General features: G+C 38.9%; 1 protein-coding gene across 3 annotated transcripts in view; it reads right to left on the reverse strand.

Moving 5' to 3' along the window:
- The window catches only part of cacnb4a (calcium channel, voltage-dependent, beta 4a subunit), a 63,369-nt gene that overhangs the window by 2,968 nt on the left and 37,696 nt on the right, over positions 1-22,705 (reverse strand). For 2 of the 3 annotated variants that reach the window (XM_041807888.1, XM_041807890.1), the window contains 11 exons: positions 15,578-15,697; positions 11,948-12,070; positions 9,148-9,275; positions 7,475-7,554; positions 7,297-7,316; positions 6,184-6,264; positions 2,120-2,178; positions 1,912-2,021; positions 1,630-1,781; positions 1,216-1,311; positions 893-1,069 (listed from right to left, as the gene is read on the reverse strand). In XM_041807888.1, coding sequence (XP_041663822.1) covers positions 893-1,069; positions 1,216-1,311; positions 1,630-1,781; positions 1,912-2,021; positions 2,120-2,178; positions 6,184-6,264; positions 7,297-7,316; positions 7,475-7,554; positions 9,148-9,275; positions 11,948-12,070; positions 15,578-15,697 — 1,146 coding nt within the window. The remainder of the gene's footprint in view (positions 1-892; positions 1,070-1,215; positions 1,312-1,629; positions 1,782-1,911; positions 2,022-2,119; positions 2,179-6,183; positions 6,265-7,296; positions 7,317-7,474; positions 7,555-9,147; positions 9,276-11,947; positions 12,071-15,577; positions 15,698-22,705) is intronic. The other variant, XM_041807889.1, reaches the window with a different exon arrangement.

The raw sequence follows: 22,705 nt of genomic DNA on the forward strand, positions 1-22,705 counted from the left end.
TTGGCTCGGCATGGCAGCCCAGCATGGAAGAGGATTTGCTTTTCCACCTCAACCGAGCTACCCGTTTGAAGGCACATCTAGAGCTGAAGACACGACACTTTGAGTTGATGATGTTAAACAGCTGTGCTTCAGTAAGCATTGTTTTATTCCACCAGAAGAAGAAGAAGCACCCATTGATTCCACTTCAACGTTTCTTCTTCTATTGGTAACTGAGCAGGTATTTGAAAAGTCTGGGGCAGCCGCTGCTACATAAATTTGTCTGAGAGTCATCCCCGAATGATGGCAAACAGCTGTGGCGTCACTGTGGCACACTTGGAGGTGGAGCGGGTCTGCTTGGGCCCTGCTACAGAGTAGGACCATTCTCGGCGACAGAGCCCAACTCAGCAAAACAGTGATGGAAAAGTAAAACGGCATGCTTTAACGGGAACAAGTGGGTGTCCACCCTTTAACAAATCCATCTCAAGAAAAACCCTGTTAGTTTTGTCCCAACTTTTTTGGAATATGTTTCAGGCGATAAGTTTAGCTTGTGTGCCTATATTCTCCTCAATGCAATATCAATTTAACCTCAAATAGCTTGTCTTTCTGCCAAACTTGCAAATCACTATTCTGTTTTATTCACATTTTACACACTGTCCCAACTTTTTTGGAATTGGAGCTGCATTATTCATGCATCTCAGCTTTGGCTTTGGGGTGTCCAGGTATCATAAACACATGATTCACATGCTGTTGCCATTTTTCTCCGTACATATGGTTGTAAATGTCAAGGTCTACATAAACATAAGCAGCATGTGAACAGTCACTGTTAATTAATCTGGGAGTTGTAGTCTTTAATTAACAGCCATAGATGGAGAATACTACAGATCCATTGTTTGTTCTTGTTTGACAGGTTCACCTGAATGGCAGCAGGATATGGAGAGAGCGCTGTGGAGCCCAGATTGCGTCCCAGCAGGGGGTTGAGTGGTGTGCTTAGTGAAGTGTGGGTAGCCCGCCAGTATGCCTCCAGGTACTCTGCCAGGTGTTCACACGCATCCTCCAGCTGGTTCTCATCCAGGATTATATCAAACATCTCCTGCGGTGGAAAAGAGACAGTTAAGAGTAGCTTCAGCTCCTGCATATGCATTTCTTCTCTTAAGTCTCACCACTGGAGGCTGCACGATGAAACATAACTAGGTAGTTTTTCCTCTAAGTTGAATAGGGTTTTTGAAGTTTACTCACAGTAGGACACTGTGCTAGTTTTTCTGCTGCAACAAGCTGCACATTCAAGTGTTTGCTTTGAGATTTCCCTCTTGATTTGATCAGTCGCTGGAGCACCTGTGGGAAGAACATGCAGATTAAAAAAAAACACAAGGAAGTGACTCCTATTGTGGAATAAACATCATGTTTAAATGGCTAGGGTGATCAAGTTAAGAGCCATGCCTCAGGAAGCAGCCTGCATGGGTTTCCTCTTATTGAAATGCAACAAGCACGTCATTTCAGAGATTCTTTTCCGCATGTTTGCTTATTACTGGCAGCCAAATGTAGCATGTTATTTTTAATGATTACAGCAGCTTCAAGGCTTTTTACAGTATCCACTGAGATTACAGCCCAGGTTTATTGGATGGCTTTGCAGTATCAAAGCTTCAGTCTTACCTTAGGCGAGGACACTTTAACATGGACGATAATTGGTGCTAATGAGGTCTTGATGAGCTGTGCTGGATGGTTAATGGTGTCTGCATCCAACACGACCAGCTGCAGAGACCTAGCCAGCTCAAAGATCCTCTCTATTTCGCTCTGGACCTCAGCTACAAAAACACGACAACAACATAAAGCAGAAAAGCAATGAACACAAAGGAATAAGAGGCTAATACTACAATATTTACAACAACAACAAGACATGCACATCATTGAGTGAGGCAGTGCCTGTAGTTTTACCAAGGCTGGAGCGGGTGTTGGATCTCTCAATGATGGCCCTCTTACTGGGGTTGTTTAGTACTGACCTCTTGGCCAATGATATGTCAGCTGTTACCCGTGTGATGGATATCCTGAAATAACAAACAACATACATTTCATACAGAGATCTGACAGTGGGATGATGCAAAGATGCAGGTATGACAGGTGCTGCCTTGCTTCGCATGCTCACCTCCCGTCAAATCTGTGCTTCAGGAAGTCAAACAGCGCCTTCTGCATCATATCTGTCACCTGCAGCGATACATCAGGAAGAATGTAGGGGACATAGGAGGAAAAGGAAGAAGGGAGAAGACTGGTAAGATATCATTAATGGTAAATGGTGAACAGACTTGAGCTTGTATAATGCTTTACTAGTCGTCTGACTACTCAAAGTGCTCTTAATAATTATTTACTCTACATTCACATAGTGATAGTGAAGGCTGCTATGTAGAGTGGCCATCAGCATTAGCTGATTTTTATTCATACCAATTCACATGCCACTGATGCAGCACTGGTATCAGTTTGGGGTTAAGTGTCTTGCCCAAGAGGAGCAGACAGCTGGCGTGCCCCAGGTGTAAGGGCGGCCCTGGTTCATCCCTATTTCCGACTCTGTCTGCTGTCCTCCAAGCCTTGCAAAGCAGATGGATACGCCCGTTTCCCTGTTTCTCACTGGTGAATCTATCTTACAAAGCTCCCGTCTAAACCGTTTGGGCCCAGTTAGAAAGTGACAGGACCAACCAGCGATGAGGGGCAGTACTTTTTGGCTCAGCGGAGTCATGATGTAAACAAGCAGCAACAAGAGGCCGGTGCATTTATGGCAGAAGACATTAGCGTGGATGCTGCTAAAGCACCAGTTTTATCAGAACTTGACGACATTTCTTCGTTAAAAGAAGAACAAAGGACAGCAGTGAGTTGTGTTCTTTTCAAAAATGACATTTGTACTGACATGTCTACAATTGCCATGGTTCACGTTATGCAGTTCTGTGTGGAGTTCCCCCCTTAGTAGGGGCGTAGCCAGCTTGGTAGTGGCTACGTCACATGTTTTGTTGCTCTGATTGGCTCGAAAAGATGTGACAGACAAAACGTTCATCTGATCACCCTCTGAGTTTTTATTCAAAGGCTCTGCCCTTTCCCAATCGCTGGCTATAAGTGGTTTTGCAGATGGATGTGTGAAACAAATCCAACTGGCGTGCCAGGTTACTGTCCTCCTCTATCAATAAAGGCATAAAAAGCCCAACAATATATAATTTTAAAAACTCTATTTTGAAGTACTTCAGTAAACTGAAAAATTATGTATTCACCAAGATGCTCTATTTTTATTCAGATTTTCTAATCTGCTGCTGGCAAAGAGTAAAAAAAATAAATAAATAAATAAAAAAAGATTTTCTAATCTGAGTCATAAAACATGTTTTATTATTTGTTTTTACAAATTGTCAACTGTAATCATTAGTTTCTTTAGAACTTTATATGCATTCGTAGTACATATCCTTTTAAAATGTGATACATTTTTAGGCATTCATCTGTGTTGATATTTAAGGTCTACTGTTACAAAAATGCTGTTAAGTAAGAACAGGACTCTCAGAACAGCGGTATTTTATAGCGCGCAAAGGTCATGCTGATGCAAAACCAGGACTTTTACTTTCACTTTAAGAACATCTTTTCAGACAAGTCTGTATTTTCATTTACATGCAAGTTAGATACATCCTTTTCCAAATGGAGTATTTTTGATATTGTCACTTGTACTGAAACTGCACCAGCCACAACACAAGCTGGACAAAATGCCCTCTCTCATTAATTTCACGGGGGAAAAAACAGAAATACATTTTTCCTTTGGTTTATCAGTAGATAGTAAAGCTTGGGTAGTAAAAAAACTTTGATCTTTATCATCTTGAGCCACTTTCTCATACTAAAAAATGAGCTTTCAAAGTGCCAATCATGCTAAGCATCTAAAAATCTGTCAAACATTAAATTCTTTGCAGTCACCTATCCTACCCTGAAACCTTGGCACAGTGCATTATTCACTACTTCTAATTTCAAACCATGCTCCATTTTTTCAGATTGTTGCAGTTTACCAGTAAGGTTGTCACCATGGCAATATCAGAATGGGAGGCTGAGCCTGTGATTCCATGACAACTGACTCCAGCTCCTCCACTTCCTCCTCCTCAGCCTCCTTTCTTGTTTGCCCTGTGGTTTAGTGTTAAACTGATAATCAATGATCACCTGAAGCTATCATATCTCTGGAAATCTTTAGGGGGAATGATGAGAATGTAGAATGACTAAAACATAATACTACATAAGTCGACCTTGCATCTGTGTAGAAATCAGATTATATTCTATTACCCGGGCTAATTTATGCTGTAAAATGAGCTTTAAAGTGGAGATCTTTGAGATTATAGAAAATGTGAATTATGATGTCCCCTACTGGTTGGACTGAAGCCTCAAGTTTTGCACTCTGTCCATTTTTATTTTGCATTCTACTTGACAAAGTGACCATATTCTATTTAAGCATATGAGCTACACCACATTGAAATAAATTAATGACGGTGAAGAGTATCTTCAATAACAACCTTTAACTAAATATAATAGGCCTCATTTACCTATTAATCTTAAAACAATACTCCAACTCCACTTACACAACTTTAAGTAGAATTTGACACTAGACAAAATTTTCCACAAATTCACATTCAAATATGATTGGGTAAAATGATTATTAAAATTATGTTGCACTTATCAGCTCACAAATGTGCTATTCTAAGAAAGACACTCTCTGCCTCTTACTACTAGAACTCGTGGCGTGTCTGTGTGTCTGTCTGTCTGTCTGTCTTGATTTGCAAGCTACACCTCTGCTCCAATTGTCCTTGAAACAATTAATTGAAACAATTCCACCTCTGTATAGCTTTAAAGGGGACATACTTTGCCCTTTTAAGACAAGTTTATATTGTTCTCATAGGTCCTCAAAACATGCATGTGAAGTTTGTTGCTGAAAAAACACTCCAGTACTGGATTTTTGCATGTCTAAAACCCCTCTGTTTCAGTCCTGCTCAGAACGAGCTGTTTCTGTGTCTGTGGCTTTAAGTGTTAATAAGCTGTCTGACTCCGCCCCTGACTACACCCCTCTCAGGGAAATTGATGTGGCACTCCTGATGTTACAGACACTTCCATCCAAAGTTAAAAACCTGACTGGGATTTGAACCAGCAATCTCCCAGATTCCAAGTGGGGAGGGCCAACCAAACCTGGGGGTGGGTGCTTACTCCCTATGTGAGGTCATGGGGGTAAAATCTGAGAACAGTTTGTTTTAGGACACATTTTCTGAAAGGTGGGTGGGTGGGGGGGCTTTTCTGTTACTTTTGGGGATTGTGGACAGGCCAGGGGCACATCTTCTTGTTAGAAAAGCCTGAAAAAGTGATTTTTGCATAATATGTCCCCTTTAAAATAAATGTTGACAAACGATGTGTGCATAAGATCAGTAAATATTACTTTGACACAGCTATTACTAAGCCATAACCAGGGGCTGAATCAGTCTGTGGCTCCCAGCAGTGTTATGCATGATGAGGATGTGAATTTCGGGGTGGTTTTCAGAGGAGTTTCCTTCATTCAGGGAGGAGACTTTGTCAAAGTGGTGCTTGAGTGAAAACATTCACATTTTCATTCCTTTAATTAAACATACTGCCTGTTGTTGTGAATATTAAACATGGATTGTCAGTATCTGTGTGCCATGCGGGTCGGATTGGACAGACCTGTTACGGGTATGGGCAGGAGTGGACAGCACGCGCTGTCTAGAAACTCAAAGGTCACCAATTAGCAAAATCTTAAAAAGGAAAAAAATCCATGAAAAGGTAGGCAAGATGGTGCTATAATTCTTTCAAGTTACACACAAACCTTTATATTGCAACCACGGGAGTCTCTCATGTTGGCATTTAGAAAATCTCAATGCCCAAGCCCAAGGTGGAGAGTCGTTTACATATAATAGCCTAACTATGATTTATGGTCTGTATTTTGATGTCTTATTTTGCACTTAAGCATTTAAAGTGTTGCTATTTGTATGAATGGTGCAGTCATGCAAATTCAGCATGCCAGCAGTCTTTATTTGTCATTGTTTAATATATGTTTTGACCTCTTACAGCACAGAAAAAATTTGTCTAAGAATACGAGGAAGTTGAATCATAGAGATGAGTTTGGTAGTGATGTCAGGATGAAGGCACTTCTGTGGGAAACAGGCTTAGTCAGATGGCTCAGACAGCAGTAGTGTGACTTACCTCATAACCTTTCAGAGACGGTCCCACCAGGACAACCGGCCTCATGGAGGGAACCACGTCATAGGGAGGGATGTGCTCAGCCTGGAGGGGTGGACATACACCGTGACAGTCACGATTTTATATTAGAAAGTCAAGGGCTCTGAGGAATCTTTTACAGATCAGGCACAATGTCCCGTTTATATTGTAATAAAGTATTTTCATGCCTTAAATGACTGTAACTGAGTTTTGATTTAATTTACAGACACATCATTTCAGAACACATTGTGATGGTACAAATGGTTTATCACTTTTGAGAAGAGTCACTTCTGAGAATCAGATTCATCTGACTCTGACTCAGATGTAGCAATGAATTAATTTATTCTAACCCGTTGACTTTGGCGTGACTAAATCAAAGTGGACACTCTGCTTGTCTATGTTTGTTGGACCATAAAATGTCTGAAAATAGTGAAAAATCAGCCTGCGTTTCTCAAAAGCTGACATGATGTCCTCAAAATCCTCAAGGAAATATATTCAGCATATATAGACAACACAAGAGGACTAAAAGAATAAAGAGGACAACTCTTTATTCTTTCAGTCCTCTTGCATTATGCAGGACTAAAGAAGAAAAGACAGAATCAGACTATCTTTGTTAAAAATGTTTAACTAATTGATAAATCAGTTCAGCTTCACTCAATTTTGATTTATAACTGCCATGATAAAAAGGAATGTTAATTTAAACTATGCATGACTTCATGTTTTTCCCTTCAACTTAAAATACTCTTATCAGTGTGAACCAGCCTTCACAACACAAATCAACTCCTCTGACCTCCTCCATATCTATTTTTTCTTCCAGCTAAAATTATGATAAAGTTCTTGAAGTTAAAGAGATTTCCCAATGACCAAAAGAGTTTTACTTTATTGTCTTTTAACTGTAGACTGTTTTATATGTCAAATTATCACAAAACAGAACAGTCATATAATAAAAGGAGATCAGATAATGCCGTTAAGAGTCAAACCCATAATATCAGATAGACGATAATTCTAAATTTAACCTTCTTTATTATTTGCCTGCGCTTTATATGGATTTTTTTTATGAGCAATAAGAAAATATTTGAAGAAAATGACTCGACTCACCACTTTCTGTTTCTGCTTTCCTACAAAAAAAGAAAAAAAAAAACAGAAAAGATCAAGTTAGAGCAAACTTGATGTTGGACTAAGATCAGTGATGTGTAAATGCTCCCACTGTTACCTAGACTCAAATATAAATTAAAATCTCTATTTATGAATCAGAAATAGTATCTCTGGGACCAACCTGCAGAGTTTGGATTTGGCTTGAACGTCCCTGACACCATTTCTCCAAGACTGGAGGAGGAATTCCCGCTTGACTTGCTGCTAAAACAAAACGGAGAAACAAACACATTTTTCATGTGAAATCAAGCCAGATGTCACAGGTAAAATAGAAGTGTCCCTGTCACTGAGGAAAAAGACCTTAAAAGACAGTAAATTCACTTCAGAAGTGTTAAGAGTTAGAGTTTATAACAGAACAGATTGATGTTTCTGAATTAAAAAACACTAACTAAGAATTTCAGTTGCTTTGAGATAGAAGTACGGATGCCCTTACATCTTCCTTGTTTTTTAAGTTACTTGGTTTTCAGGAATATATTTAGGTTGTTTCCTAAAGATCTTTCCTTTTTTTCTTCGTTATCACAGGATAAACAACACTGGTTCTCTCATGATCAGGAGTTCATTCAAGTTGTGAGATTCTGAGAAATTAATTCCTGTTCATAGGAAAATTAAAGTTGTTATCAGGTGGTTCCAGAGTAGGACCCTCTTGGAAGAGTGCTAGAAATCTCAGGGTGGGTGCAACGCTCCTTCTGCACTGAGGCTGTCAAAATTAGATTTGCACATTATAACTAAAATAAAATTTTAAAGAGCCTATTCTACCATTTAGCCAGGGACTGCCAATGTAAACTAGCCTTTTGGCTAACTACCATATTTATAAATTCATTTATACAGAAAACTTGGTTGATATGAACTATCCCTGTAAAATAAGAATAAAGGGAGAGGGAGGGGGAGGATGTCATGCACCAAAACAGTGTCAGGATTTGTAGTTAAACCTACAACCAGTGCGACGAGGACTGTAGCTTCTGTACATGTAACACTAAGCAAACCTGCATTCCCAAGTCCAGATAACTTACCAGATAAAACCTTTTGTACAACCAGACTTTAACAATACAGATAAGTACAAATCTCAAGAAACAACCAGAAATAACTCACTATCATAAAAAATGGAGTAAAGAAAAATGTAAGGATGCACAACTTCTTAGGCTTTCCATATTAAAAGACAAGAGGATAATTAAATACAATGTGATATATTGTGCTTGGATAAACCACATCTGCAAACTGACACAGAGTCATTATTCTGTAACTAAATACATGTTGATATTGAGGTGAGGACTACACATGAATTTTCTTTATAATAAAAGTATTTTTTTCAAATTGTCTGTTTTATATTGGCTGCTTGCTAATTGTCAGTGGGTATGTGTAATTGCTTGATACTTTGCTTTGTAAAACCTAATAAAAATACATATAAAAAAAATAAAATATAAGAAAGGGAAAAAAAGAGAAATTACTTGCTTTTTTACTTTATATTTCAACCGAGGTTGGTCTAAAGCTCTCAACCTCTCTAATCGCCTTCCTGGCTGAAATTCATCGCCCCATCTGATGGAAAATTCAGCTCTGGCCAGGATCCAGGCACACCTCTGAGAGGCTGGACTGCACGACACAGCTTGGCTTTAATCCATCTGACTCCCTCTCTATCTGCCGCCTCTTCTCACTGCCAGATTTACTCATATCTGAAGTGGCTCTCTCCTTAACACGTCCCCAAATTCTCAAACTTTCTTTATCCCTTCTGAGCCTTCCGTGTGTCTCCTCTACAATACCAGCTCATTTCTCATCTCATCCCTATATTTCTCCTCGACTCACCCATGGAAGCGTCCTCTCTTCTGCTCCTGCTGGAGTCTGATGTTCTCCAGCTTTAGGGGGCTCGGGATGAAGCCGATGTCACAGCCTTCTTTCACCAGACGGCCGATCCACCAGTCATTGTTGTACTTCTGCAAATTGCAGAGACGGAGAGGACAAAACATCTCAGAAATGAACATTACTCTGTGAAATGGTTCAAATGCATATAAAGAAGACAAAGCTTTCTTTATAACCTCTCATCTAAAAAATATGTGAATTCTTATGCAATGAGATCAGGAAATTAACACCATCTTTTTAGATTCAAACTATTTAAAACCTTAGTCCAACATACAAAACCAGACTTTACCACAAGCATTCTAAAACTAGATCAACCACCTGGTGGTTATATGTCGCTGCAAGCAATACAGTGGTAATGTGTCAACAAGAGGAGCTGGAATGCGGTATTCTTGTGACATTTTGTTTACAAGCAAGGGATCAACATGAAGCCTAATGGCCTGGTCTTCAAAGCCCCTGTAAAGTGAAATCCAAAATTTGTGACTTAACACACTGGATATGTTGGAATAAGGTTGTTGCAAATGTGAAAACACTGAGACGGGTGACTGAATTTTGGATCAGTCGCTTAGACTGACTGTTTGAAAGTTTTTCACCTCTTTCATAGCTTAGTTTAATTTGGGCAGGATCAATGTAGCACCCCATGACGTCATCGGGTGCTACGAGGAATTACCCAGCCCTAGAGCTATGATATAAAATCACTAAGTATCTTATCAGCTGATGTCACTGCCCTTATTGAAAATAAGCTAGCAAACTGTCGTTATTTTGTTCGCTGTGAGGTAAATTTACCAAATCTATCAGCCACAGTGGCCGACGGATCATTTAAAGCACCATAACAGAGAGATTTGTGCAAGAAAGCAGCTGTCTATCTCTCTGCTCTGGCACAGTGCCAGACAGCTGCTCTGGCCATAGTTCATTGTACAAACATCTTACCTGCTGAAGGTATGTTTAAATCCATATTTCACTAGTCTTTAGTCCTGGATGATTACAAGAAGCAGTATCTTAGTATCTGATGAGACACGGTCTATTCGTGTCAAGTCCGTCACAATAAAAGCCTACGATGCTCATCATCATCATCATCATCATCAAAGACTTTCATTGTAGAGAGCAACATCAGAAAATGGTCTAAACTGTCTACCTGTCATGAAATAAATGTGATTCTTTCATAGTGTTGTAACATAGCAGCACACCAAACAGAGGATTACCCCATTAAGTTTTTAGCATTTTTATTTCTTTTTTTTTTTTTACATTTGAGAGGATCACCTTTCTCAAGATTGGGCACAGCTTTGGCACATTCAACCGACACGCCCACAGCATTATAGAGATTTACTAGCTAATTTTTTATGATTTTGAAACTGAATTTTATAAACTTAGAGATGTTTTTCATGACTGAAATTTAGCATTGTAGTTCATAACACAGTGGCCTGTGATACAACAAATCTGAATAACAAATTTCTCTTATGACTTTACAGGGACTTTAACCTATGACCTCCAAAATATAATCATCATTGATTCAGAGAGGATATGTGTGCTAAGTTTGAAGAAAATCCCTTTAAGTGTTCTTGAGACTTGCATTCACCAGCATGGGATGAACATGAGGCTCAGTGACCATGACCTTAGATCTCCATCAGTTCATTCTTTAGTCCGAGTAGACATTTTGCAAAGTTTGGGAGAATATCCTTTAAAGTGTTGCTGCGAGATTGCAGGAACAGGATGGCCAGAAAGATAGTATGCATGTAAAATATTCATGGTAGGGTGTACAGATTGATGGACGGACTAGTAGCGGACAACACTAAAACAAAACGTCTAGCGGCTTAAAAGTATGTAATCATTTAAGTATATTAAGCAACAGCACATAAGAAATAAGAAAAGATCCAAACTGTCAATCAAACAGATGTGACTGGTAGTTGAGTGCAAAACAAATATAGAAAAGGTTTGCTTAAATCTTGTTTATCTTTCTGCAAACTGGCGACTGAATGTAAAATAAAGGCAACATCCACACAATGCAAAGACAGAGGCATTGAATAACAAAGCTCCCAGTGTATCTAAATGTTTGCAGACACCAAGAAGACATGGAGACATGACCTGAGAGCAGAGTGCCATCTGGCCCACTGACAAAATTTGTATAGCTGCACACTAGCTATGCAGCAAAAGAAAAAAAAAAACAGAGCAGGTATTAATTCACCCTGTTTTCACAGGTCCTGCTGCATTTAGCTTAAAGTGTAAGCAATCAGAAATAATGAAAGCTTAAATATTGTATAATTTTATCACAAAGAAAAAAGCCTGCTTACAGAAATAATTTCTCAAAATCTAAAGCTCCAGGAAAGCATTGAAGCACGCCTTAATGACTAGAGAGGGGAGATACGGGTAAGGGTGGTGGGAGATGGGAGCTTAGAAAGAGGAGGGTGGTTCTGAGGCATCAGAGCCCACTATCCATCCCTCCCAATGTGTTGTAGGATTAATTGGACAAAACCATGTGAGGGGAGCTTCCCACTTGACAACCCTGCTGATGTCCTGGCTCTTGCTGCCAATCAGTCTATGCAGTTGGGGTGGCATTACAAAGCATTGTGGGACTTTTAAGTGAAAGGCACCAGACACATATGGATCAGAGGAACAGAAATTGAATGGTAGAATATGGAACCCGTATTTGACAGAAGCACATTTTACTGATTTAATGTGTAAACAAAAGAGAGTGGACAAAAATCACACAGCCCCTCCGGTCAAACTCTCCAGGGTGGTTTCTGACTTGTACCTCTTTGATGTGGAGGAAGTCCTTGGCATCAAAGTTGACAGCGGTGCCGGCCACAGGAACATCCTCATCCAGAGCGCCACAGTAGCTGACATTTGTCCTCACAGCAAACGCCACCGACTTAGTCTGTAAGATGGGCAGAACATTGAAAGTGATCACACAATCAAGGTAGAACATAAAAATTTTATAGAATAGGAGATAAAGATAAAGGACCATATTTTGATGGTGTAAGCCGGTGCATTGTCCAATAGCACACACTACATTGGGGCATGATGATTTACATTTTGCCCGTAGTCAAAGTGACGCCATAAGCAGGCACTTGTAAAGGGCCCTTGACAACAATTATAATTCATTATCTGATTTTAAAAGTTCAATGCTTTAAACAACATGTATAAAAACTTCCAAAACCAGGGCAGTGAGTTTACAGAGTAATGTTGGAAATTTATTTATTACAGGATGTGTACAGGAAATTTGATATCAAATTTAATCATCAAGATATTTTTCAAGACCCCACTGTATCTTTGATTTCTTACCAGTGTCATTGGAGACACAGTTATATGGATGTTTTGTGAAGATTGTAAGACAAAATATGTTAAAAAAAAGGTTAAAAAAAAAAAACAGACAGTATTTGTTATTGTAAGATGCAAATGAAGCTTTTATAGAAGCTAACAGTGCTAACATTGAAAAACTCTGTGCTAATATTACACTTGGCAAAAGCTTCACAGCAAAGCTGTTTTTTATTTACAAAATCCTGTAAAGTGTTACCAAATATCAGCTCCAACACCTTCTCCTCCAACCACCTCTCAGAAAACTTGCATTTGCCTATTATTTAGGGATGCACTGATACCATATTTTTCCAGATAGATAAGATTTACAGAACTTGTTTTTGGGTTCTCACTGATACTGAATACAAACGCAAGTACTTAGTATTACCATAACTGATGTTAATATTATTTTGGAAGGTTTTTTTTTTATCAACTACTGTTCTTCATTCCTGCTTTTGACAATTTATCAGTTTTCATTCTCTTCTGCTGGTTTATCCTCATTTATGTTAAAATGTGATCAAACTGCAGACATGGCTCCAACTTTGACTACATATTTACATGATTAAAGACTACCATAATGCTTTACAATGATACTGAGTACAGTATCTGTAGTGTTTCATGAGCACGAGTGCAAGTACTCAGGCTTGGTAACGGTACTGATACTGGTATTTGTATCACATATTACTCAATCACTTGTTAACTTGCTAGCTGGGGACACACAGAGCTTTAAGGATGCACTGATAGCACAGCAGACCAGAACACAAACAAGCACAGAGACCGATATGGTAGAGCTCCATCAGAATATCACTTGCACTTAAAATGAAATGTAAAAAACAGTCTACAGCCTCTTATGACATATAAACAATAAAAAACAGCTGCAAAATTTAAGACCCCTATGGCCTTGAGTTAAACACTTCTAAAACTTTTTCAAAGCCTTAATTTTTGCTACACTGATTGATAAACTTTTAATACTTTAAGACCCTGCAGACAGTCTGCATTACAGTTAATAAATAAATTATAAATTAATAATCTTTAAAAACTTGTGAAAAGTGAGGCCCCCCACACATGATGAGGCCTACAGTCCATGATCAGTATTTGTGTTGTGGCAGCCTTGTTGACGGTGCACAATCTGGGTGCAAAACCCAGGCACAGAGCACAAAGAGGTTGGATTAAGTGGTTTGATTATACATGGGTGTTTAGGGAGTGACATGAATTAAAGACAATGAACTGACATTATGTGAAGAGGGTGTGCCACCAGCATGTGTTGAACAAGGAATGCATGCTTAATTATCAATGAATCATTTTAATATCAGAGGCATATGCTTTAGACTTTAGACCAGGTTTTTGTTGTTTTAAGGCACAGCTGTTTCTACGCTCTCAATGCTGGAACCTAGAAGCTTTGTGCCTGACCACTCCTTGTAATAAGACAAGCATAAATGGGAGTGCGAGGTCATTTGCTATGTAACCAATGTGAATGCAGGGTGTAAAAATGGCAACTGCATCAGGTGGCGGACAGAAAAGACACCTGCTCTGCACACCAAATCACTTTGCACCAATTTGGAGTTGTATATAATGAAGCTGGCATGGTATTTTTGATTTTTCTAAATAAAGATAGCATTAGTTGCACATTCCTTATGAACAAGAGCCTTACATTCAAATTCTTCTGGTGGTTTTGTATTTTAGTGTAAAAATAATACCATCAGTTGATTGGAGAAACCTTTGTCTCCTATGTTTGATTCTCCTAATTAAATCGTGACACAACTATGAAACTGAAGAAATCTCAGCAGAGTCTTTTCCTTTTAGTGCAGCTATAAAAGTTTTTCCACATCACAGGAAGGTGTGATGCAGTTTTATTGTGCTGGGATTAAGAGCATCCAAGCCTTCAGATGAACTGTGGTATGTAAACACAGCAGAAGAGAATGGGAAACATCTGGACAATATGGTACATCCTGAAAAGAAATCGAAGGCCAGGAGCTACTGTCCCTTATTGTAATATACCACTGAGGCATAAGGGAGAAAAGACTCTTAGAAGACCTCAAAAACGACTACACATGCAGACAGCTATGTATGTTTTCATACACATTTATTTAAGGGGGTAGGTGGGAGAACATTATTGCACCTCTTACATTTAAGCCCTCTTGAGTGCCGCGAACCTTTTTTCAGTATTATCTACTGTGGTTTCTTTAGGAAGACTGTGTTTTGGTGTTGTTTCCACTGATATGTTCTGATTAATGTTTATCTACACATATACTTCTGTATTTTGGCACATATTGGCAATTTAGTGAATACTAATCTTGGACTCGGCATATGCGTATTCTTAATTTTGTTCCATAAAAGTCCTCTTTCTAATATGCAAATTGTCATTCTCTATTTTATATATTTTTTATACATATTTGTGGTATATTGGTACACTTATCCCGACGACTGATATGGTTAATAATGTACCTCTCCTTTGTTTGTTTTTTGTTCGGTAACATTGCTAGATTGTGTTTATCTATTTATTTATTTTATCTATTTATATATTTTTCACAATTTACTCACATATCTCTGTACAAAGGTATGTTTCATGTCTTTGGACATATGTTTGTGTATGTCGATATCTCAGTTTTACTGTTATTATTATGATACTTTTTATTTTTACATCATTTGTTCTTTTGTTTAATTACCTGCTTATTATTATTATTATTTATTTATTTATTTGTTTGCTCGTTGTTTTTCTTTTTTTTTTTTCCTCTTAGTTTTATTCTGGTTTGTCTTCGATCAGATTATCTTTTATTATAACTGTTGTTACCGCCTTTGTTGTTTCTATTATTTATATGGTTTGCCAATCTCAGAATGCACACATTCTCTGTAACAAATGTGAAATTTTTGTTAAATTAAGTGCCAAAAATCAAATAAAAAAGAGTGTTGAAAAAAAAAGAAGACCTCAAAAACAAAGTGGATGCAAAACATAAATGCATGGCAGTCTGTGGAAATGAATTATCTGCCTTTCATTTGTCATTGTGACCCAAGATTTTCAGTGTTTCATGTGATAAACAGAACCGTCAGTGGCTCTATTGTCTTGTAAATATTTCCCAGTCAAACTGACCTTTGCCCTCTCAAGCTGAACAGTGGCCTGCTGCTCCCTCTCCTGCCGGCCGCCCTCCTTCTCCTCCTCCAGGGACACATCCGAGTCAGACGGTCGGCTTGTGTAGGAATCAGCTGAGCCCTGAGGAGAAAGAAGATGAAAACATAACGTTACAAGGAGTGACAAAATTTTCAAGCTTTAGTGAAAAAAACCCATTCGGTATGATTTGAAACAACTGTTTTTATGTGAGGCAGATTTAATCTGACATCCAGAAGGGCAAAGTGCAATAATAAAACACTGTAATGGGAAACTGGAAGTGTCCTCTTCAAAACGCAACGCTTTGAATGCCAAACAGTTCAAATAGAAGAAAGAGACAGTTTCTTAAAGTCACAAAGACAAGGACAATCAGTTATTGGGATGCTACAGCAGTCCAAGGTGTGTATTTTTGTGTGTTTTCCTCTGTAACAGGTCCAGTTGTATTCCTTTCCATAAAGGATCAAAGACTGACACATTAAAGATGACAGCTGACTGGGAATGAAGCTTCAGAGGGACGGTAATTCTGTTTGTAGTCAACAGGAAACCCTTCTTCATTATTTTAGAAGCCACAGTAGGAGTAAATATGAATATTGATGACACAGAGGGGGATACCACTATGTAATTTCAGAAAAAAACTAATCTGGAATGACAGAAATGCAAAGCTGTGCTCATAGCTGAGTTCAGAGACCGCTGCCTTTGGACACTTGTGGAACTGTAGTGTTTTGCACATCCACAGTGGCATCATATTTTAACCACCAGTTGTCCACTGTTTAATTCTTGTTTTGAACAATGGTCTCTTTTTGATGAAAACTGTACTCTATTTGGTGTTTTCATCACTGTTCTTATTTCATGGATGGATATCACATAATTATGGAGAAAAGCTGTTAAAAGTGCTCTTCCTGGTTCGCATCGCAAGCCATTTGCAAAGCACTTTGGGATTATTCAAATCATCCCACTACCTTTATCCTCATCCCCTCATTAATCCATCCAACCTTGATTTCTTTGGTGAGGTCTTTCCTATCAAAATCAAGAGTTACTCACACAGCACCTCCTTCTATAAACAACTGAGCCATATGGAATTTCCTATAATGCAGAGACTGTGTGTGTTGCAAGACTATTTTCAGCACAAGGACATTTCTAGGCCGATGCTTGAAGTGCTTATTTGCCAATTTTCAACCTTATCTCTATGTGTATATGTTTTAGGTACTGTTATCTGTGCTGTTTTTGCCTCTCAGAGTGGCTTTGTTCTTTTGCAGAAGGAAAAATGGCATTTCAGGATAGAACTGAAGTGAGTTTCACAGAAAAATGTATATCTATATGACATGTTGAAAATTCCCTTCAGAATCAGATTGTAAATAAAGGCACTGGTTATATGGGTAGCCTACTAAATATATATGCATGTGCTCATTTTTCTTATACTCAGTGGATAGTTTGACCCCTAACTGGTCTGCCCTCAGGGTGGCAATCAGCCCCATACCATCACTATCAGTGGATTCATCTCCCTCCTAACTCACCCACTCCCTCATCCCTCGTCCTTATTAACTACAAGTCAGCAGCTCCTAGGTTGGAGGAGCAGTAAAAACACCCACCCAGTCACTGAAGACAGCAACAGAGAGAAAGAGAGCGAGAGAGAGATTATGACCCGACAAGCCGATGAAACTCAGTGTGGAAACATAAACAAAGGGTGCAGTGGATGCACAGAGACACAGCTGTAAAGCCAGTTTTCCCTCAGCAGAGAGAATTATTACGGCTCCAATGTGCTCATCAAGCTCCAGCATCACATCACAGGGAGCCTGCAGTGAAGGGTGGGCGCTGCTGAGGTCTGAAACAGCATCTTCTCCTCAGCTGTGATGATCACATCACATATACAGCACACAGCAGGTGCAGAGCGAAACCATGGAACCACGCTTAAATATCTACTTCAGTATACTAATTTGGTATGGGACAGAATAACTCAACAGCAATATATCACTGGTGCTAAATAATGATATTTTAATAGAAAAATATGACTTTTTAGGCAGATTTCCCTGCTAATTTGACTCACCACACCACTACTTCATGGTAAATCATGGTGGCCTTTATCCATCCATTATCTGTGACTGAAGTTAACTGTCTGAAGAAAAAGCAGACAGGATGGAGTTGTATTTTAAGTTTAAACATCACTTTATGAAGACTTTACATCTACTTTGGGGTATTCTAACAAAATTTTCCTAATTTTTGTTGCAAAACCTTGCACACAGTGAAGTGAGGCAAATGTTAGGGCATAATGTGACTTCCTCTTTAGCGTGAAATGAAATCACACACTTAACACACCTGAGTAGGGCCCTGTGACTGGACCTCTGCCTAATGGACTGTGAATCTATTAGTCAAAAATAACAGCATTGTGTACAGCTGATGCTTTAACACACCATTTACAAACAGCACTGACCCATTTGTCATATTCTCCACACAGCAATGATGATGATGATGCATATGTAACCACAGCATCGTCTGGCCCGAGGACTTCACCTTTGGCTGACCGCTCCTGTAGCTGTTTGTGTTCCATATGGGAGATCTGGCTTCAGGTCATTTTTTTTTTTACAGCTGCACTGTATAAAAATAGATCTGTGCATTACATGGAGCAGATACATTTATAATGGGCATTTTTTGAGTAAAAATGTGCAGTTTTAAAAAAGATATGTTTAAGAGCAGTTTTCTCTGAGTTTATTATTGGCATACAGTATATAGAGCCTATGTGTCAGTACAGTGTTCAAGAAAGGCACACTTCCATCAAACATAACAGGTCCAAAGAACTAAAAGGTGAATGCAGCCCATTGTTTATCCACAAAGATGAAAAAAAAAAAAGGTCTGTCACCCTAAAAAGAGTCGATCGCTGATAGTGATGCACCACCACTGCGTGCAAATTTAACAACAATGATTAGGATGTACATCTATTTTTCCTTCCAAGTTCCCCTATTACGCTGTTGCAGTAACAACATAAATGTCTCTAGGTGTAATGGCAGCTAAGCTTGGTTATGCCATTGTCAGGGAAATTCACAGTGAAAAACACCTACTGATTTGATACCCGCATACTCCTTAATGAGCTAGGTATTTACGGATACCACACGATTGTGCTCCCTGCCAATAGAGAAGTTGCTAAAGCAGTTGTACATATAAAAGCATTTTTTGGGGCCTCACATCACAAAGTAATACATCAGCGTTCTCAGATTATGTTTTTATGTTGTTATGAGTAATCTAACATGCTAGTTTTGCAATTCAATTAATCTACATTTCTTTTTCATAAAAGTAATCAGTTACTGAACTAAAATAGTCCTATTCACCTTTACCTTTTGTCAAAAAAAAAAAAAAGTTGCAGAAAGTGCGCTGCTTCTGTTTCTTTCTTATGTGTAGTCACGGATTAAGTTAGTGAGATGACAGCATTACACTTTAGTATTATCCTCTTTATGTTGGTTTTTTAGACATAAAGTATAAGAATGACATTGTAGCAAAATGTAAGTATTGTGATCATTGGAATGGCTGCCATTTCAATTCAATGAGTATTACGCCAACCTGTGTGTAATTTTGTATGACTGCCCAGTTTATTGTCACACTCTGGGCCTCATTCACCAATTGTTCTTAAGAAGATGTTCTTAAAACCTTGACAAATACACTTGACTTAAATATGGTCAAGTATTATCTAAATATGCAGTGGTTGATCTTAACTACAGAATGCATCTTTTCTCATTACAACATGATGCATGTCAATTCAGATGAAGCACTGTCTGAACCAGTGATTTCATCCAATGACTGTGTTTGTAGTTTTCATTTAATACCCTCTACTGGTGCCACATTATTGTTAAATTTTTCTCTAGTGATGTCATTTGGAGCTGCCATACATCCGCTTTAGAACTATGTAAGTATTTTAAAATATTTCAATGGAAGAAGCACCAAATACTGCTCTTAAACTAACTGGTATATCTAATTTCAAATTGCTAAGAAAACAAACAAATTTCATCTCCAAAACAAATGTATTTGTTTCAAGGTTTCTTGCCAAAAACAAGTTTTTTAAAATCTGCCAGAGTGCCGGTGGACCCTCAGATTTTTAAGGGGTTAACAAAAAGCTCAAGAAAACACTCACGCTCATGAGACACAATATTGTGTTCACTAGAACAAGACAAGACGAGACGAGATAAGACGAGACAAGATTTAAGCTATCTTTTAAGGATATTTTGGGGGCTTTTTTGGCATATGTTTTGATAGTACAGCTGAAGAGACACTAAACAAGGAGAGCAACTGGGGCATGCACCAAACAGCACAGAGATCTAGACAAGATCCCATGTCCAGTGCATTTAAGATTCCAGCCACTGCACACTGGACACCAACTGAGCCAAACTGGTGCCTGAAATTTAACACCATTTCTAAGAGAGATTTGATAACAGATTACTGCAAATGTAGCCTTTTATTTGGTTAAAAAGAACTCAAAATCCAAACAATGTAAGTCCATTTTAAAATATCTTAACTAGTAATCATCTTGTAATCACTATCGCTGCTTAAAATCCTTCTTAAATTGGTTGGATTAAATCAACAACTTGGCCAGCCTATTTTCTTTATATTTCCTAGAGATGATAAAGCTGGTGACACAGAAACTATCAGTGCATTGTGTAATTCATGGACTAAAACGCATTGACATCCCAGCAGCATTTGTCCCTCTCTGACCGCCTCTTTCTGGTCCAATTAGCTGTTATTCTCCCTTCTATTCCTGTGATGAAGTGAGATGTTTCCGCTATGTGACACCAAATCTGCACACTTCACTATGGCTGAGTAATCGCTGTATTAGCATGAACACTGGACGCCTGCCCCATAGGCAACCAACAACAAGCTCAGTGTGCAGACTCTCTGGGGTCCGCGTGCTAATTACTGCTCATCACTGCTTTCTAGTACAGGTACGGGGAACGCACAGTGTACAGTCGCCTGCAGGCTGCCATACACAGCAGCCAGCCGGGTCAGAAGCCAGTTATTACCCTTGTCAACAGCAATTAAATAAGGAGTAGGAATGAAAGATGCTGCTGTTATAGTGAACAGTGACATCAATATGTTTATGATTCACTGGCCCCACAGTGTGTGTAACCCACCTGTCCACATCCATTTGTTACCCTCTCTGTCTCTCTTTATCTGTCATTTAGTCCAAACATGTCCAAGTGCCCCAGCTTCTCCTGCTTTCTATATATAGAGACGCAGAAGGCACTAGAAAAAGTGAAGTTAATATTCAGTCCTTATCAGACCAGTATGTCTTAGTTTGAAAATCCACTTAAGCGTTCAACAATCAGTGCTAAAGTGTTGCATAACATGTAAAACCCACTATGAAATGGGACCATGTTGCATGATGTAATGTGTGTCACAGCGCAGTGCAATGGCCACCATGACATAGTGCATGAATGAGTTCATGAATTTTAATGCCTTCTTTACTTTCATGTCGTAAAATCAAAGCGGTTCATTTCTCACTGGCTGACACACAATAACAGCCGAGCTCCTGCACTCAGCGTTCACCTTCAAAAGATTGAAAACGAATGAACAAATAAATCATAGCACAAGCTTGAATACAAGAAATAAGAAAAATATCCTTTTCTGTATGGAACCCATGAGCTACAAACATCAAAAGTATAACTCAATTTGTCCTTGGTGTAGAAGAAAAAGAGAGCTCTGACAATGTTTTCTTCTCTTTAATGGTGAAAAAAAACATGCCTTAAATGACCAGAATCTCTGGTTAATGGTTAAAGAGGAGAATAAGTTTTCAGTCCCATTTAATTAGAAAAAAAGTACTGGCCCAGTCTGTATCAAACTTGATGGAAGGTGTCAAAAAAGGTACACAATTAATGTTGAAACTGACCTGGATTGGACTGAGGAGACAAGAATTTTGACTAAATTGTATGAGAACTGCTAATGGTAAAGTAAGCAGCTATTTTAAACACATACTGTGCAAGTATGACTCCAGTTAATCTCTGAACAATCAAGTTTGGGCAAAGCCTAGACTTCCCATTTCAAAGATCACTAAAAATATGTAAAATGACTTTAAAAACTGCTAACTATATGAGGAGGATGCCTGGAGCTTAAAGGTAGAGTTCACTGGAAAGATTAAGCAGCAACCGCAGGTGTAGCTACAAGACACGTTAAGATGTCAGATCAAATTGGGGTCCTGCATCTTCAAGTAATGTTTCACAATATGATTGGTTTTAAGTTTTCATGGTGCTCTAGCACATGTGATTGGCTGTATGTCAGAGAGTAAACTCTTAATGACATCATTAGATATTTAGTGTGGGGTCTAATATAATTTTTTTTCTTCCTTGAGAGAGAATGGGTCAGGTGGGAGGATCACTGTCAAGTCATGTCAGCTCAGATCACGTATGGGAGCATATACCAGTTTGGCACTTCATCTGTACTGCTCTGTCCTCCTGATGGCCATCGTCTAGGTCAGCGCCAGGCCCATGGTCCATCTCTCCAGGTATCCTCCCAGCTGGCCCCTCCAAAAAACACTCAGCAGTCCCTGATGTCTGGTCCAACCCACTGGGTCCTAGGCACATACTCCAGTATCCAGCAGCTGGATCATGCCCAAGAAAAGCACACCAGGTGCCCATCGCAGCACAGCTGCTGCTCTCATTTCCAACAGCTGACCCATCCCATCCCGGCTCTCCTGAGAAAGTCAGCATTAGTCACCCGGTCTTGCCAACAACACCCAAAAATGCACCAGAGAAAGTCATAACAAAGGAGTGCAGCTGGCAAATCTTGACAATGATTTGTAAGGCATTCGGGGAGATTTTCTATTAACATCAGTTTCCATAAGATCTCAGATAGGAGAGCAATAGTCCACTTTACCATACCCCTCCATTTTAACAAGACTCAGGACACCCTACCTCTTGATGTCAACGCATGAAATGTACAGGTAGAGATGAATGGTAGGAGTAAGGGAAGTTTTGGTACTGAGCAATGATGCGTGTTTTTGGATAAAACATACATCAAGCTAAGTCGAAAAGCTGTAATCAGATATGCACCAATGTATCTGTTGGACACTGTTTTAGCTTTAATGAAAAACATTCTTATACATATAATATAGTCCTTTTCAGAGGTCTGCACTGTCTT

This window comes from Cheilinus undulatus, linkage group 15, assembly GCF_018320785.1.
Source record: "Cheilinus undulatus linkage group 15, ASM1832078v1, whole genome shotgun sequence".
NCBI lineage: Eukaryota > Metazoa > Chordata > Actinopteri > Labriformes > Labridae > Cheilinus > Cheilinus undulatus.